The 16,454-nt window shown below is 47.1% G+C and overlaps 1 protein-coding gene across 1 annotated transcript in view; it reads right to left on the reverse strand.

Annotated features, from left to right (window-relative positions):
- Window positions 1–936: 936 nt before the first annotated feature.
- Window positions 937–16,454, reverse strand: part of LOC147701828 (uncharacterized) — a 129,255-nt gene continuing 113,737 nt past the window's right edge. The window contains exon 3 of the mRNA XM_086928711.1: window positions 937–1,167. Coding sequence (XP_086784837.1) covers window positions 1,020–1,167 — 148 coding nt within the window. The 3' untranslated portion in view covers window positions 937–1,019. The remainder of the gene's footprint in view (window positions 1,168–16,454) is intronic.

Raw genomic sequence — 16,454 nt, forward strand, 5'->3', positions numbered from 1 at the left:
CTACTAACTTTAGGACGCCTAAATGCCTTCTGTGAATACCAAAAGTCTTAAAATTGAGATTTTTCTCAATTTAGTAGTAGTAAAGTTAGGAGTCCTAACTTTACTACTACTAAATTGAGAAAAATCCTAATTTTAAGACTTTCGGTATTCACAGAAGGCATTTAGGAGTCCTAAAGTTAGTAGTCTTAACTTTACTATTACTAAATTGGGAAAAATCCTAATTTTAAGACTTTCGGTATTCACAGAAGGCATTTAGGAGTCCTAAAGTTAGGAGTCCTAACTTCAGTGAATACCGAAATGAGTAAGTTCATTCTGTGAATACCAAAAGTAGTAAGTGCATTCTGTGAATGCCAAAAGTAGTAAGTTCATTCTGTGAATACCAAAAGTAGTATGTGCAATCTGTGAATACCAAAACAGTAGTAAGTTTAGGATTGAGTCTTAAGTTCATTCTGTGAATCGGGCCCTCAGTGTCTATATAGGCACTTCCTTTTTATGCGTAGAGTCACCTTAAACTAAGTAAACAGCAAGGAAAATACTTTAAATGAGTAGACTTAGTTGGTTATACCACGTTTAAACTACCTCCTGGATTGCTGGATGCTGTGCTGGCTGTAACTCGCTGCAAAAATTATGGTGTAACCACAGGACTCCAACTTGTAGAAAAGAGAGATTTATTCAGCAAGTAACCCAAGCATTGTCTACCCCTGCCAGGCAGAATATTACTGGCTCACTCTTGAATCACACCACTAAAGCCATAATAAATAAGGAACATATAACATTGTGCCAAGGCATTCTCAGAGCAGTCTCACAGGCTGGAAGGTATAATATGCTAATTAAATTAATCACTAGAGTCCCAACTCACCAATACTGCTCTTAACTCTTACACAACCATATTATCTATCTAATTTGCAATAAAGGACTTTTGAGAGAAACTGGAGATTAGTGCAACTTAGATAAATGACTTTTTATTGATTTTTGTAAACTGTACCAAAATATGAATACATAAATGTTTCAAAATTAATCTACAAGTGTGAAAAACCATAAGGGAAAGTGTTGCGGATGGCGGTTATGGCACAGGCCGGCAGCTCCTTACGGATGTTTTTCCCCAGCATCCCCCAGCACCACCTTGTCAGTTGCCGGTACGCTGTGTAGCGGAACAGCCGGTAGTTTCTATAAGAAGAAGAAGAAATTTAGGGTTTCACACCTGGTAGTCCTGAGTATGTGCTTTTACCTGAGTTAGCGGGTATAAGATGCTGAAAAGCATTTAAGATAGATATCAGTTAACAAAGCACCACCTCCCAAGACATATTACACACCACCTTACAACAGCACTTTAAAACAGAACTCTCATGATAGACTCAACGTAGCCAAATTATGCAATTGTCTAATAGGGCTTCCAAAAGTCCTTTCTATGATCACCTATTAACCACACACATTTCCTGTGCAAGGACACCTGCACAAACCAAAGAAATATGTAAGCAATTTGGTGCAGCCCACAAGCCTCCCCCACCAAAATCTCACACCTTATTACAAATGACTTTCTCACCCTACTGACCACAAATCTCCAAAAAGCCAAATATGACTTCGAATTGAAATGGGAATATTTTGAAAATCATAACTAGGCCATCCAAAAGGCATTGCAATGCTACACTAATAGCGATTTGTGGTCTAAATAAATGAAAATTCCTCTTCAGTCAATAAGCCATTTAGTGAAGCAAATTGCATTCTTGGACTCAAAAATCCAAGCATGCAAAGTTCTGTTAGGCCCCGTTTCTGAAGGTCCCATAGATTTCATGGGGCCATTTGGCAGATATAAATGTAGCTATGTTTACCATTTCTCAGCAAATTCACATTATATGTCATTGATGAGCTTTAACTAGGATGGATTTTATAAGCATCCTATCCAATTTCTATCTACTGGATAAAGTTCTCACTGTGGTACATTATAATTACAAATCACCAAGGAGTTCCATCACCGTGTAGAGTAGAGGTCTGCACATTTTTGTATGTTAAGTCCCTCCCCCCAAGCTGAATTTTTTGAGATGTTGGGCCACCCCACCACCTGACAGAAAATTCTGGAATCTGGTACACAACATAATCGACCGCCACAAGCATATCCCGGGACATATCCAGCAAATAATGTTCAACAAAATAAGAGTGTTTAGTAAACTGCAGGTTTTTGAGTGGGTGCAGTGAAATAACGGTGGCTTATTACACAGCTCAAAACACCATTTTCCAAGATAAAATGTGCACAAATTGTTTTTACTAGGGTGCTCTGTTTTACACATGGCATAGATTGATAATAACACCAACACATAAATGTGACGGATGTGCCTGTTTTTCGCCACAGAGACGGTCAATCTGTGGATGGAATTTTGCTACTACCATCCTCTGTTTGTGCTCCACATCCAGTCTTGAACGGTACTTAGGGGGTCATTATGATGGCGGAAGGACCGCCACCGCCGGGCCGGCAGTGGCGATCCTTCCGCCATCACCAAGCGTATTAACCACCGCCAAATTAGGATGGCGGTGTGTACCGTAGCAGAGGCAAAGTCTATCCGCCGCTTCACAGCCAGAGGCAATCACACCGATTGCCTCGCGGACGCCCCTAAAATGGTGGCAGTGCCTAGCAGGCACCGTCCACCAAATTAGGATGTGGGCATGGAAAGGCTGGCGGGGATTGGGTTTGTGGGCCTGTTGTGGGCCCCCTTGTTTGGGGGGGTTGTCCTTGCACTGGAGGGTACCTATGGTACCCCGCATTTCCATGCACCAAGTGGCAGGTACCACGTGGTGCCTGCTACGCAGTGCAGGGAAATGCAATGCAAGCACTTTTAACATTGCGACCACCCGCAATGTTAAAAGCCCGGATGAAGGGCGGACCTAGTTCGCCCGCCATGGTAATCAGCCACAGGGGCGCATTACAATGGCGGGTGGACCCCACCATCGTTGCGGTGCTGGGACCACCCGCCAGATGTGCGGCGGTACCACCACACATATTAGGATGCACCCGCCATACTGGCAGGCGCATCCTGGGCCCTCAACATTGCGGACGGTGTTGCTGGATGCAGCGCCGTCAGCAATGCCAAATTGGCATGCACTGCATTTCTCTGCACTGCCTGGCAGGTACCACATGGTGCCTTCCACGAAGTGCAGGGAAATGCTGGTACCCCCCAGAGCAGCAACAAGCCCCAAAAAAGAGGTGCCCGCAATGGGCCCCCACACCCAATCCCTGCCAGCCTTTCCATGGCAGCATCGCCGCCATGGAAAGGCCTTTTTCTAACCCCATTCTAATTTGGTGGACGGTGCCACTATTTTAGTGGCTGTGCACTGTCCGCCAGGCAATCGGTGCGATTGCCTTTGGCGGTGAAGTGGCTGGCGTATTTTGCGTCCGCTGCGGTATCCACCGCGTCCACTGCCATCCTAATTGGGCGGTGGGTAATACGCTTGGTGATGGCGGAAGGACTGCCATCTTAATGACCCCTTATTTTTATAAACATAAGGAATCCACCCACAAGGCATAAAGTGAAAACCAATGGACAATCTCAATGGTGATGGGGTTCCTACTTTGGTGGGAAGCACATTGTGTTTTTAAAATACCCCTCACACACCAAAAGGGCCCTCTGTGTCATGCTTCATCTCAGGGGTCTTCGCACCCCTCTACGGAGCGCTACTAACCAGCGAATACGCTGGAGCACTTGATGTGACCTCTATGTGTAGTGTGTGAGAGAGGGTGTGAGTGGTAGGGTCAGAGGTGAATAGTGAGTAGATTTTAAAAAATACCTGGCAGGTAGGACTAGAAAGAATTTTAATAAACCTTCTGCTGGTATTGTTAAAAGACGTGAGGCGGAGGTTTTTAATGTATTAATGTACAAAAAGCCTCCTATGTGTCTGTGGAAACATGTTTCGAAGTTGGATACTTCTTCTTAAGGACAGGTACACAGATCCCTACCCTGCTCACAATCAGACAGTGAAATACTGTTAAAACATAGGGAATGCTATGTGTGTGTTTACTTGCGGTATGCCTAATAAGCACAATATGATATGGTGACAAGGTAATATCGTTATCTCCTTTTGCAATCCAGTGGTGTCAGGCCTCATGAGCCTTCGTGGAGAAAAACGTACGGGATCCTGTGCTTAATAGAGCACTATATGGGAGGATACTACCTCACCCGACCGTCCCCTCCGCGGCTCCGTGGATTGACCCTTCTGTCTTTGACTCCTTCCGTGCTCAATTAGCCCGCTGTGCTGAGCGTTCAATTAAAACGGGCGTGGTCATGACAAGCTCAACTCGTCATGAGCACAGTGCCACCATGAAGCGTGACGAGCCGAGCTAGTCACAAGCACTGTGGCGCTGCGCGTGACCCCCCAGCACTGTGGGGGAATTAATACCGCAGATGCTGAGAACCCAATCTCACATAAATAGGACGGACTGAAAGGCAAGAGAGTTTTAAGGAATATGCTACTTACCAGTATGCATCTGTTCTTGGCATAGAGGGCTGCAGAGTGGTACATTATGAATAGATCGCCATCTGGTGTTGGGCTCGGATGATTGCACTTTGTTTTTCTCTTGGAGAGTCTTTTGTATCTTGGTGACTCCTCCTTTGGTTGGTAGTGCGCATGGGCATCGGCTCCATCCTTAGATTGTTTTGCCATAGTAGGGTTAGATGGAGTAGTATGATAGAATACAGATAGGAATGCCCATGTAAGTGTATCTAAATAAGATAATGTTGGAACAGACACAGGTTTCCGGGGAGGCTGGGAGGGCATGTACCACTCTGCAGCCCTCTATGCCAAGAACAGATGCATACTGGTAAGTAGCATATTCCGTTCGAGGCATATGGGCTGCAGATGGTACATTATGAATAGACTATACAGCAGTTCTCTCCCTAGCGGTGGTTGCCTGTGTCTGTTGCAACTGTCTGAAATAAAGTCTTTAATACAGCTTGTCCCACTCTAGCTTGTTGTGTTGTGTGCACATCTACACAATAGTGCTTTGTGAAGGTGTGCGGTGTAACCCAGGTAGCTGCTTTGCATATGTCATCTAGTGGAATGTTTCCCAAAAATGCCATAGATGCTCCTAGTTTACGTGTAGAGTGAGCTCTAGGAGGAACAGTTAATGTTCTCTTTGCTTTTAAGTAGCATATTTTAATACATTTTACAATCCATCTGGCAAAGCCCGCTTTAGAGATGGGATTGCCCTTATGTGTAGGAGAAAACGCAACAAATAGCTGTTTTGTCTTTCTGAAAGTTTGTGTTCCTTCTATATAGTACAATATTGCCCTTCTGACATCCAATGTATGTAGGGCCCTTTCCGCTACTGTTTGTGGTTTTGGAAAGAAACCCGGTAATTCCACTGACTGATTGATGTGGAATGCAGAAATTACCTTTGGTAGGAATTTTGGGTTTGTTCTAAGAACCACTTTATTTTGGTGTAACTGCATGAATGGTTCTTGAATCGTAAATGCCTGCAACTCACTTACTCTTCTAAGTGACGTGATAGCTATAAGGAAGGCCACCTTCCATGTGAGGAATTGTATTTCACACCTATGCATAGGTTCAAATGGTGGCCCCATTAGTCTGGTAAGTACTATGTTGAGATTCCAGACTGGGGAAGGTGGTCGTCTTGGTGGAATGACTCTTTTGAGTCCCTCCATGAAAGCTTTAATTGCTGGTACTTTAAACAGGGAAAGATGTTGCCTGTTTTGTAGGTACGCCGCTATAGCTGCGAGATGAACTCTGATAGAGGTGTATGCTAAGTTACATTGCTGCAAGTGTAGTAAATAGCAAATGATCTGTTTAGTGGATGCGTCCAGAGGGTTGATGTGCTTACTGTTACAGTGTATAGCAAACCTTTTCCACTTTGCTGCATAGCATGCGCTGGTGGTAGGACGTCTTGCTTGTTTAATGATTTCCATACATTCTGGTGGTAAATCTAAATATCCAAACTCTATGACCTAGGGAGCCAGATCGCTAGGTTCAATTGTTTGGGATCTGGGTGCATTATTTCTCCATGGTTCTGTGTAAGATGCATGGGTAATAATCGTAGCTTTTGATGTGGCACCTGTGAGAGTTGTAGTAGCGTGGTGAACCACGGCTGTCTTGCCCACGTGGGTGCCACTAGTATCATTGTCATTGAGTGCTGCTGCAGTTTGCGAACCACTAACGGAATTAGTGGGAGAGGGGGGAAAGCGTAAGCAAATCTGTTGGACCAATTTATCCATAGTGCATTGCCCTGGGACCGTTGGTGTGGGTACCTGGATGCGAAGTTTTGGCATTTTGCGTTCTGATGATTGGCAAACAGATCTATCTCTGGTTGCCCCCATCTTTGGAAGAATGGCTGCAGTATTTGGTTGTGCAGCTCCCATTCGTGTACTTGTTCTGACTGTCTGCTTAGGATGTCTGCTATCTGATTTTGAACTCCTGGTAGGTGTTCTGCTAACAGATAGATCTTTTGAGGAATGGCCCATCTCCAAATGTCCTGTGCTAGTTTGGATAGTTGGAGAGAGTGTGCCCCCCCCCTGTTTTTGAATATAATACATTGCAGTCATGTTGTCTGTTCTGATCAGGACTGCCTTGTTTGTTATTTGCATTTGGAAAGCTTTTAGTGCTAGAAATACCCCTAATAGTTCCAGGTAGTTGATGTGCAGTTTCTTTTGCTGCACACTCCACTTCCCCTGCACTGTGTATTTGTCCATATGCGCTCCCCATCCGGAGAGCGATGCGTCCGCTGTTATTATCACTTGTGGAATCGGTTCTAGGAACGACCGTCCTTTGGAAATGTTTGTTGTGTTCCACCACTTCAGAGAGCGATGCGTACGGTCGTCTACCAACACCAGATCTGTAATCTGACCTTGAGCCTGATTCCACTGTGTCGCTAGACACTCTTGTAGTGGACGCATTTGTAGTCTGGCATGTGGTATTAGCAGTATGCAGGAGGACATCATGCCTAACAGTTGCATAAACACTTGTGCTGGTAGTGAGTGTTGTGGTTGAAATCTTTGTATTAACCCGACCATTGTTTGTATCCTGATCGGATTGGGGTATGCTATTGCTCTTTCTGTGTCTATAGTAGCCCCCAGGTATTGCTGAATCTTGTTTGGTTGTAGGTGTGATTTTTTGTAGTTCACTGTAAACCCTAGGTGGTGCAGCAATTGAATTGTCTTCTGTGTGTTGTGAAGACATTCTTCTTGTGACTTGGCCTTTATTAACCAATCGTCCAAATAGGGGAAGACATGTATTTGTTGTCTTCTCAGGTGTGCTGCCACTACAGCTAGGCATTTTGTGAACACTCTTGGTGCCGTTGTGACCCCGAACGGAAGGACTTTGAATTGATAATGTTGTCCTTCCACTACAAACCTTAGGTATTTTCTGTGGGCTTTGTGAATTGGGATATGAAAGTAAGCGTCTTTTAGATCCAGTGTAGAAAGAAAGTCCCCTTTCTTCAGTAAAGGGAGTACCTGTTGGAGCGTGACCATGTGGAAATGTTCCGAATTTATGTATGCATTGAGAGGTCTTAGGTCTAAGATTGGTCTTAGGGACCCATCTTTTTGGGGAATTAGGAAGTACAGAGAGTATACTCCTGTCCCTTGTTGATGTTTTGGAACCTTCTCTATTGCATGCTTTTGTAGCAGTGCTAGTACTTCTTCCTTTAACAATGTCAGATGATCCTGACTCATTGGACGCTGTTTGGGGGGGATGTTTGGTGGGGTAGCTGTGAGTTCTAGGCAATAACCATGTTGGATAATCTGTCTCACCCACTTGTCTGATGTGATGTTTTCCCAGACAGGTAGGAACTGTGATAGACGTCCCCCGACCGGTGTTATGTGGTCTGGGGGAAGTTCTATGAAGTCACTGTTTTGGGGTTGAGGCGTTGCGGTTGTTATTATTTCCGCGGCCTCTACCCTTGTTGTTGTTACCCCTGTAACTACCTCTTGAATTACCTTTGGGTGATGTAGGTGTGAAAGAGGTGGATTGCTGATTTGTTCCTGTATTTTTTGAGCCTCCTCTATAGGTGGATCTACGAAAGGAACCTCTTTGTGTTGGCTGTTGCAATGCTCCCATTGACTTAGCCGTTTCTGTATCTTTTTTCATTTTTTCTAAGGTCTCATCTGTGCTTGAGCCAAAAAGTGTCTTTTGATCAAAGGGTTGGTTCAATAAGGACGTTTGTACTTCCTGTTTGAATCCTGAGATTCTAAGCCATGCATGTCTCCTTAACATGACACTGGTGTTGATGGATCTTGCTGCAGTGTCTGCTGCGTCTAGAGCGCACTTAATGGAAGTATTAGTTATAATATTTCCTTCCTGTATTAACTGATCTGCCTTTTTCTGATGTTCTTTGGGGAGATGTGTGATGAGTTTTTCTAATTTATCATAATGTGCCCTGTCATAACGTGCAAGTAGTGCCTGTGTATTGGCTATACGCCAGCTATTTGCCGCTTGTGATGCTACTCTCTTGCCTGATGCATCTATTAATTTTGACTCTTTATCAGGTGGAGGAGCCTCTCTTGTAGATAATGAGTTCGCTCTTTTACGAGCGTTTGAAACTACAAGCGAGTCCAGAGGTACCTCGCCTTTGATAAATATTGGATCCTTTGGAGCCGCCTTATATTTTTTATCAATTCTTGGGTTTAACACCCTAGCCCTCACTGGGTCTTTGAATATTTCGTCTGTGTGACTGAGAAGACCCTTCAGCATAGGAAGAGTACCTGATGTTCTTTGTGCATTAGGTAGCGTCTCTAATAGGAAGTCCTCTATTTGAGGTTCTGTATGTATATCTACTTTATGATATTTTGCTGCCCTATTAATGAGCTGTACAAACCCTGTGTTATCATCAGGTGGTGAAGGCTTTGAGGGATATAACTCTGGGTCGTTGTCATCATCTGACCCTACGTTATAATTCTCCCATGGGTCATCCTCATCTGGGATAGTTTCATCATCCCCTTGAGGTTCTCCCTCCCCTGGATCACTGTCTACATCAGACTGAGGTGTAGATGGTCTTGGTGTGGAAGGTGCAGGAATATTTGGCATAGTGTGAGGAATAGGAGAAGAGGGTGTGACTTTAGGTCGAGGAGAAGTAGGAGGAGTTGTATTTGTCCCCAGTGTTCTCTTTTTTGAAGGAAGAGATTTGTCTTCTATCTGTTCATTCTTCCTCTTCTTTGTCACTACTTTGCCAGTTTGCGGATCGATAAACAAAATCTTTTGTTTGGGATCTGTCTGCTGCTCCTGTATCGGTACCGAAGGCCTTGGTTCCGAAAGGTGCTTTTGTTTTCGATCGTCAATGTTCGGTGTTTTCGGCACCGAGTGTTTACTCGATTCCGACTTCCTCGGTGTCGAGTGAGTCTTCGACGTCGAATCATGTTTCTGTTTCGACATGGAATGTTTCGATGCCGAGCTTTCCCTTGCATGAAGCTTCGGTGTCGAAGTCGGTGTCGACCGTTTCTCGGATCCGACATGGTGGGAGGCCGAGTGTTTCGGTTTCAGTTTCAGTTTCTTTGCCGGGCCCGAAGGCGGGGCGTCGGAAACTTTTTTATGCGGTTTGACCGGGCTCGAAGGCGGGGTCGTTACCACACGGGGTCGGTTTTTTGGTAAGGGGAGGTCGTCACTCACGGTTTGTTGCACGTCGAGTTCTTCGACATCCGACTCGTCCCCTTCCAACCCCGACTGATCCTCGTGATCCTCTTCTTCCTCAAGTTGCTCGTCTCCGAACAGCTACGGGATCGCCTCCGACTGCATTCTGGAAACCTCGTGTCTTCGAGCTCGACGATTTCTAATCGTCGACTTGGAGGAGAATGCTGCGCAGGCTTTGCAGTCCCTGGATTCGTGTTCAGGCGATAGGCAGAGGTTGCACACCTCGTGTAGGTCCTTGTGTGGGAACTTAGCACCACACGTTGGACATTTCTTGAATGGAGTCCTTTCCATGGACTCCGGGCTTGACTGCGTCGAGAAAGGCCTCCTGTTCGTCGACGTAGATCAAAGTTTTTTCTTTGATGTTGAAGTCGAAACGCGCCGGAATGGAAATGAAACGCGTTCGATAACAATACCGTTGAATCGGAAAGGGAATACGCGCCGATAAGTCACTTCTTTTCGAAGTCGATCTGGAGCGTCTCAATCCTCATCCGAACCCGATGGCGGAAAAAAACAATCTAAGGATGGAGCCGATGCCCATGCGCACTACCAACCAAAGTTTGGAGTCACCAAGATACAAAAGACTCTTCAAGAGAAAAACAAAGTGCAATCATCCGAGCCCAACACCAGATGGCGATCTATTCATAATGTACCATCTGCAGCCCATATGCCTCTAACTAGCAGTTTCTCTCAAAGCGGAATATTCTACAGACATTTTCAGCCAAAACAGGGACTGGAAGGGAGACAGTGTTGTCAGATTTTTCTAGCAACCCTAGCTCAGAGCTGGTACACGAGAAACAATTCTTCTCCAGAAATCATTAACAAATGTTTTAGGCGGGGCAGGAGCCACAGCCTGGCCCAAGATGGCCGCGTGAGTGCTTAGCTCCGTCGACCCCTTTCCCCAGCACTATCATCCAGGCACAAATCCTGCATTTGTGACCCGCAGCCTGAAAGAAGACGAGAAGCGACTTACGTTGCAGAGTTCCTGAGTCCTCAGCGGCTTCTGGGGCCCGAGATACACCGTCAGCATTTTGCTTGCCCTGTCCGGGGGTGGGAGTAATCCCTGTGTCCGTGGCTGAAGTGATAAACACTGGGGGGGGGACCGGAAGTTGTCGGTCCGGCCCCGAAACTGCTGGTGGTGGTGCGGGGCTCTGAAAGCCGGCTGAGGCTTGTGATCCTCCCGCGCGACCCCCACTGAGTGAGAGGAAGAACGCTGCGGGCCCGGGCCTGGGCCTGACTGGGTGCCGTCGTGAGCAGTGCGCCCCGGCCGGGGAGCGGAGTCGGAGTGCTCACGGGTGGGTGCAGTGGCAATTGGGAGCACCTGCCGAGTCAAGGGGCAACTATCCTGTTGGTGCCCGGATGCGAGGCGGGCCGACTGACTACATTATACTGCCTTTGGAAGCAGAGATCATGCTGTGAAAACCCCGGATCATGCAGAGGTGAGGAGCAAGGTCCGGTGCACTTGTGTATCACAAAGCGGTTACTAATGAGAGTCACGGCCCCCAGACATTTGAGAGGTACAGCTGTTGGATCCTTGTGTTGGGGCCTGGTGACAAGACTGATTGTAGGTGTTGGCCCATGGGGGCGGTGTGACTCTGGCGCCCCTTTGGGGCTTGACGTCCTTTGGAGGAGATGTCTATGGAATAGCAGGCGTCGGTTCGCGCTCTCACTGGGACCATGGATATCGTGCACTGGCCCTCCTCTCCCCATATGGCTCTTCGATGATCTTGGTGTGTGACTGTGGGTGCCTCTGGTGGAAGTGGGCGTATACTTTTGGCCAGTCAGTCTCTGCACAAAGATACCGTTGGAAAGCAGGCCTTGCTAAATAGAGAGCAACACAGTTGCGTACCAGGTGTTTGAAGGGCCGGCAGCCGCCCCGTGGTGAAATGCAAAAATAACAGTTGATGGACAGAATGCAGAACAATGTCATACATTCACCCCAGTACAGAGATCTGGGCCTAAATCCATCGTTTTTTTGCACTCCACACCACAACAGTTCAGACATGGCCATATGCAAATCAGCCTTGACCCTGTGCCCCATGGGAACAGTCCAGCCCGAACTGCCAAGCCATGTCTTTCCTGGACCGGAATCAAGCATCCTAGGACCGGTTTCTGGCTATCAGCCGTCTTCAGCCAGGATAGGTTGACTCCAGTGGTGTGGAGAGCATGGGACTCACGTCTGAGCATACCCATCCCACTCTGTGTGACAAATGCAAAAATAACAGTTGATGGACAGAATGCAGAACAATGTCATACATTCACCCCAGTACAGAAATCTGGGCCTAAATCCATCATTTTTTGCACTCCAGAGCACCCCAGTTCAGACATGGCCATATGCAAATCAGCCTTGACCCTGTGCCTCTTGGGAACAGTCCAGCCCGAACTGCCAAGCCATGTTTTCCTGGACCGGAATCAAGCATCCTAGGGCCGGTTTCTGGCTATCAGCCGTCTTCAGCCAGGATAGCTTGACTCCAGTGGTGTGGAGAGCATGGGACTCACGCCTGGGCATACCCATCCCACTCGTATTGGCAAATGCAAAAATAACAGAAGATGGACAGAATGCAGAACAATGTCATACATTCACCCCAGTACAGAGATCTGGGCCTAAATCCATCGTTTTTTTGCACTCCACACCACCCCAGTTCAGACATGGCCATATGCAAATCATCCTTGACCCTGCGCCCCATTGGAACAGTCCAGCCCGAACTGCTAAGCCAAGTCTTTCCTGGACCGGAATCAAGCATCCTAGGACCGGTTTCTGGCTATCAGCCGTCTTCAGCCAGGATAGCTAGACTCCAGTGGTGTGGAGAGCATGGGACTGACGTCTGAGTATACCCATCCCACTTGGGGTGACAAATGCAAAAATAACAGGTGATGGACAGAATGCAGAATAATGTCATACATTCTCACCGGTACAGAGATCTGGGCCTAAATCCATCGTTTTTTTGCACTCCACACCACCCCAGCTCTCCACACCACTGGAGTCAAGCTATCCTGGCTGAAGACGGCTGATAGCCAGAAACCAGTCCTCGGATGCTTGATTCCGGTCCAGGAAAGACATGGCTTGGCAGTTCGGGCTGCACTGTTCCCATGATGCACAGGGTCAAGGCTGATTTGCATATGGCCATGTCTGAACTGGGGTGGTGTGGAGTGCAGAAAAACGATGGATTTAGCCCCAGATCTCTGTACTGGTGAGAATGCATGACATTGTTCTGCATTCTGTCCATCAACTGTTATTTTTGCATTTGTTACCCCGAGTGGGATGGGTATGCTCAGACTTCAGTCTCATGCTCTCCACACTACTGGAGTCTAGCTATCCTGGCTGAAGACGGCTGATAGCCAGAAACCGGTCCTAGGATGCTTGATTCCCGTCCAGGAAAGACATGGCTTGGTAGTTTGGGCTGGACTGTTCCCATGGGGCACAAGGTCAAGGCTAGTTTGCATATGGCCATGTCTGAACTGGGGTGGTGTGGAGTGCAAAAAAACGATGGATTTAGGCCCAGATCTCTGTACTGGGGTGAATGTATGACATTGTTCTGCATTCTGTCCATCTTCTGTTATTTTTGCATTTGTCACCACGAGTGGGATGGGTATGCCCAGACGCGAGTCCCATGCTCTCCACACCACTGGAGTCAAGCTATCCTGGCTGAAGATGGCTGATAGCCAGAAACCGGTCCTAGCATGCTTGATTCCGGTCCAGGAAAGACATGGCTTGGCAGTTCGGGCTGGACTGTTCCCATGAGGCACAGGGTCAATGTTAGGAACCAGTGAGGGTTTAGCTCCCTGTTCTAGCCTTTGTTTTTCTTCTTTCGTTTTCTTATGGAGTCCTTCCTTTGTTTCCCTGTTCTCGGTGGCCCCGCCCCCTTTCCCTTCGTGGATTTAGGTCACCAGCACTAGGGATCGGTGCTTGGTTTCTGACCTTGTTGGCATTTTTCTGGAGACGGGATTTTTCTTTTACTCCTGGGATCTGCGTGGGATTCTGTCAAGTTGGTGCTTTCAACTGGCTGCTCGGCGAACGGAGGCTTTCAGCTGCACGAGGCTTCATGTCAGCCGCCCGGATGGGTGCTGCTCCGCTTGCCGTCCTGAGCGAGTGAGACTCGGCGGTAAAGTACAAGACGCGTCCGTTTGGATTATCGCTTGAACGCTTTGCTGCTGTGTATTTTGTGTTTACCGGAACTCTGTTATCGGGTTTCCTGCGCCAAAGGAACTTTTGTAGCCTGCCGGGTTCTGAGTGCCCGAGGTTTAGTGTAGTTTTTTCTCTACGTGCTACCTGTGTGGCGTGTTTAGTCTGTGGCCATAGAAAGTGGGTATTTTGCTGAAGCAGAGTGTGCCTTGAGCGCACTGGTTGTGTTTTTTCTTAAAGGGGTTTTTTTACGTCAGACGTATGACTTTTTTCCCCTTGCCTGTTACTGGATATTATGCTACGCAGGCATCTGCTTACCAATTGGATTGTTTGCTCTTCTCGGACACCATCTCATCTGTTACGCAAGTAAGGAGGGGATAGGGGTGTGTTGGATGTGGTGTATTAGTGGGAATAGGGACGCAAAGGAAGGAGCACGGGGTCATATGTTAACATTCTCTTTCTGTTCTGTGTTTCTTTTCTTTTGTGGCTGCAGGTCAGGATCCCTTTCCCCAAACTACTAAAGGAGAATCTGCTGGGCTGTAACAGAGAGAGAGCATTGGCTTTTCTTTTTCTTTGTTTTACATATTTTCCTACCTTCTCCCTTTTTCCCGGTTCGCGGTCACGCTGTGATAAAGTGCGTGGTGCGATCCGAGAGGGGGCAGATGAGTGGGGCCATCCTCGCTTCCGTGGTTGTGGGTTGAGTCGGCGAAAGATCCAACAGAAAACCAAGCCCACGAATTTACAACCACCCGAGCGAGTATGGATGAGGATGGGAATGAGTTGGAAGAAAGGACCCCTACAGTGCAGGAATTGATGGGGGCGGTTAACGCACTTCAGCTAAAGGTGCAGGAATTGCAGCAGGAGAACCAAGGGCTACGTCAGGAAATGAGTGCAGGGAAAGTTAAGGCTCCGGTTTGGGGAATGGGTAAATCTTCCATAGTCCAACCTGCTACGTTCCAATTCGATAGGGGTGCGAGTGCTAGTAATCCTGGTAATCTCCCTTTGACAGTTAATGTGACTACACCCTCTCCGGTACCTTTGGCTGTTCCTGAAAGGTTTACTGGTGATTCCAGTAAATATAGCATCTTTATGAATCAGTGCCATTTGCACTTCATGTGTCGACCTGCGTCGTTTCCTAATGACTCTACCAAGGTGGCTTTTGTTATATCCTATTTAGCCGGCACTGCGGCGTCTTGGGCCGTGCCCCTTGTAGAGAGTGATGACCCTGTTCTGTATAATTATGCGGCTTTTAAAGAACAGATGCGTTGTCTCTTTGCCAAACATGCGTTTATGCAAGCGAGCGACGCCGAATTATTGAAACTTAGGCAGGGAAAACTGGATCTAATGACTTATGTGTCCACCTTTAATCGGTTGGTTTCCGAAACCCATTGGCCCGCCGATAAAAGGACGTCCTTATTTTACCAAGGATTGTCGGAGGACTTAAAAGACATTGTCTCACAGGTGGTGAATCCGCCTGAAGACTGTGTGGAATTCATAGATCTGGTGGTGAAGTTGAACCACAGGTTAACTGAACGGAGGGGCGAGAAAAACCGATTTCAAGTCTCTCGTATGGTTCCATCTAAGGTGGAGGGAAAGAGTTCAGTGGAGAGTAGAACGACCCCTGAACCTATGGAGATAGGAGGTGTTCGAGGTCCCTTAACAGCTGAGGAGAAAAACAGAAGGCGAACTCAGAATTTGTGTCTGTATTGTGGGCAAGGAGGCCATTATGCCAGGGATTGCACAGTTAAACCGTCTTCCTTGTCCTCCAGAAAGGTGGTGGCTTGTGTGCAGCCTTCAGCAGAAGTGGAGATGATAGATCGACTTAATCCTTCCTACCAGATTTCTGGTATAGTCAAGCGAGTCCCCAAACATTTTATGATAACCGTCTGCTTAGTAATTTCCAACAGCCACAGGACTCCGGTGTCTGCCTTGTTGGATTCAGGGGCCACTGGCAATTTTATGGACATCAAGTTGGCGGAACAATTGAAAGTGCCCTGGATTCTAAAGGAACAACCCGAACCTGTGAGGGCTATAGACGGAACTGAGTTATCTTCAGGGACTATTACTAGACAGACCGAACCCTTATGCATGATTTGTGATAACGGCCACTCTGAATATCTTGGGTTTGATTTGATTGATGCCCCTTCATTTGGTGTTGTATTGGGGGTTCCTTGGTTGCAATCCCACAATCCCCGCATTGATTGGTTTAGGAGAACGGTAACCCTTGATTCTGTTTTTTGTTTGCAAAGCTGTTACAAAGTTGCTACTGATTGGGTTCCGCCTCTATCCTCTGCAGTTGGCGATGGCTTACGGTGTGACGTGCAGACAATCCCGGAAGCTTATATGGAGTTTGAGGAGGTGTTTGACAAGGGGCGAGCGCGGGACTTGCCACCCCACCGTTCTTTTGATTGTCGCATAGACTTAATACCTGGGGCGACTTTACCTTGTTGTCGTATCTACGCCTTATCTGGGCCGGAAGAACACCATTTGAAGGAGTATTTAGACGAGATGTTGGCTAAGGGGTTTATTCGACCTTCCTCTTCTCCTGCCTCTTCGGCTATCTTCTTCATTCCCAAACGGGAAGGTGGTCTACGTGCCTGTGTGGACTATAGGGCGCTCAATAAAGGGACTATTAAGAACAAGTACCCTCTCCCGTTGATCCCCGTTTTGCTCGATCAACTGAGGCATGCGACGGTGTTTACCAAATTAG

The sequence above is a fragment of the Lissotriton vulgaris genome, chromosome 7 (assembly GCF_964263255.1).
Source record: "Lissotriton vulgaris chromosome 7, aLisVul1.2, whole genome shotgun sequence".
NCBI classification, from domain to species: domain Eukaryota; kingdom Metazoa; phylum Chordata; class Amphibia; order Caudata; family Salamandridae; genus Lissotriton; species Lissotriton vulgaris.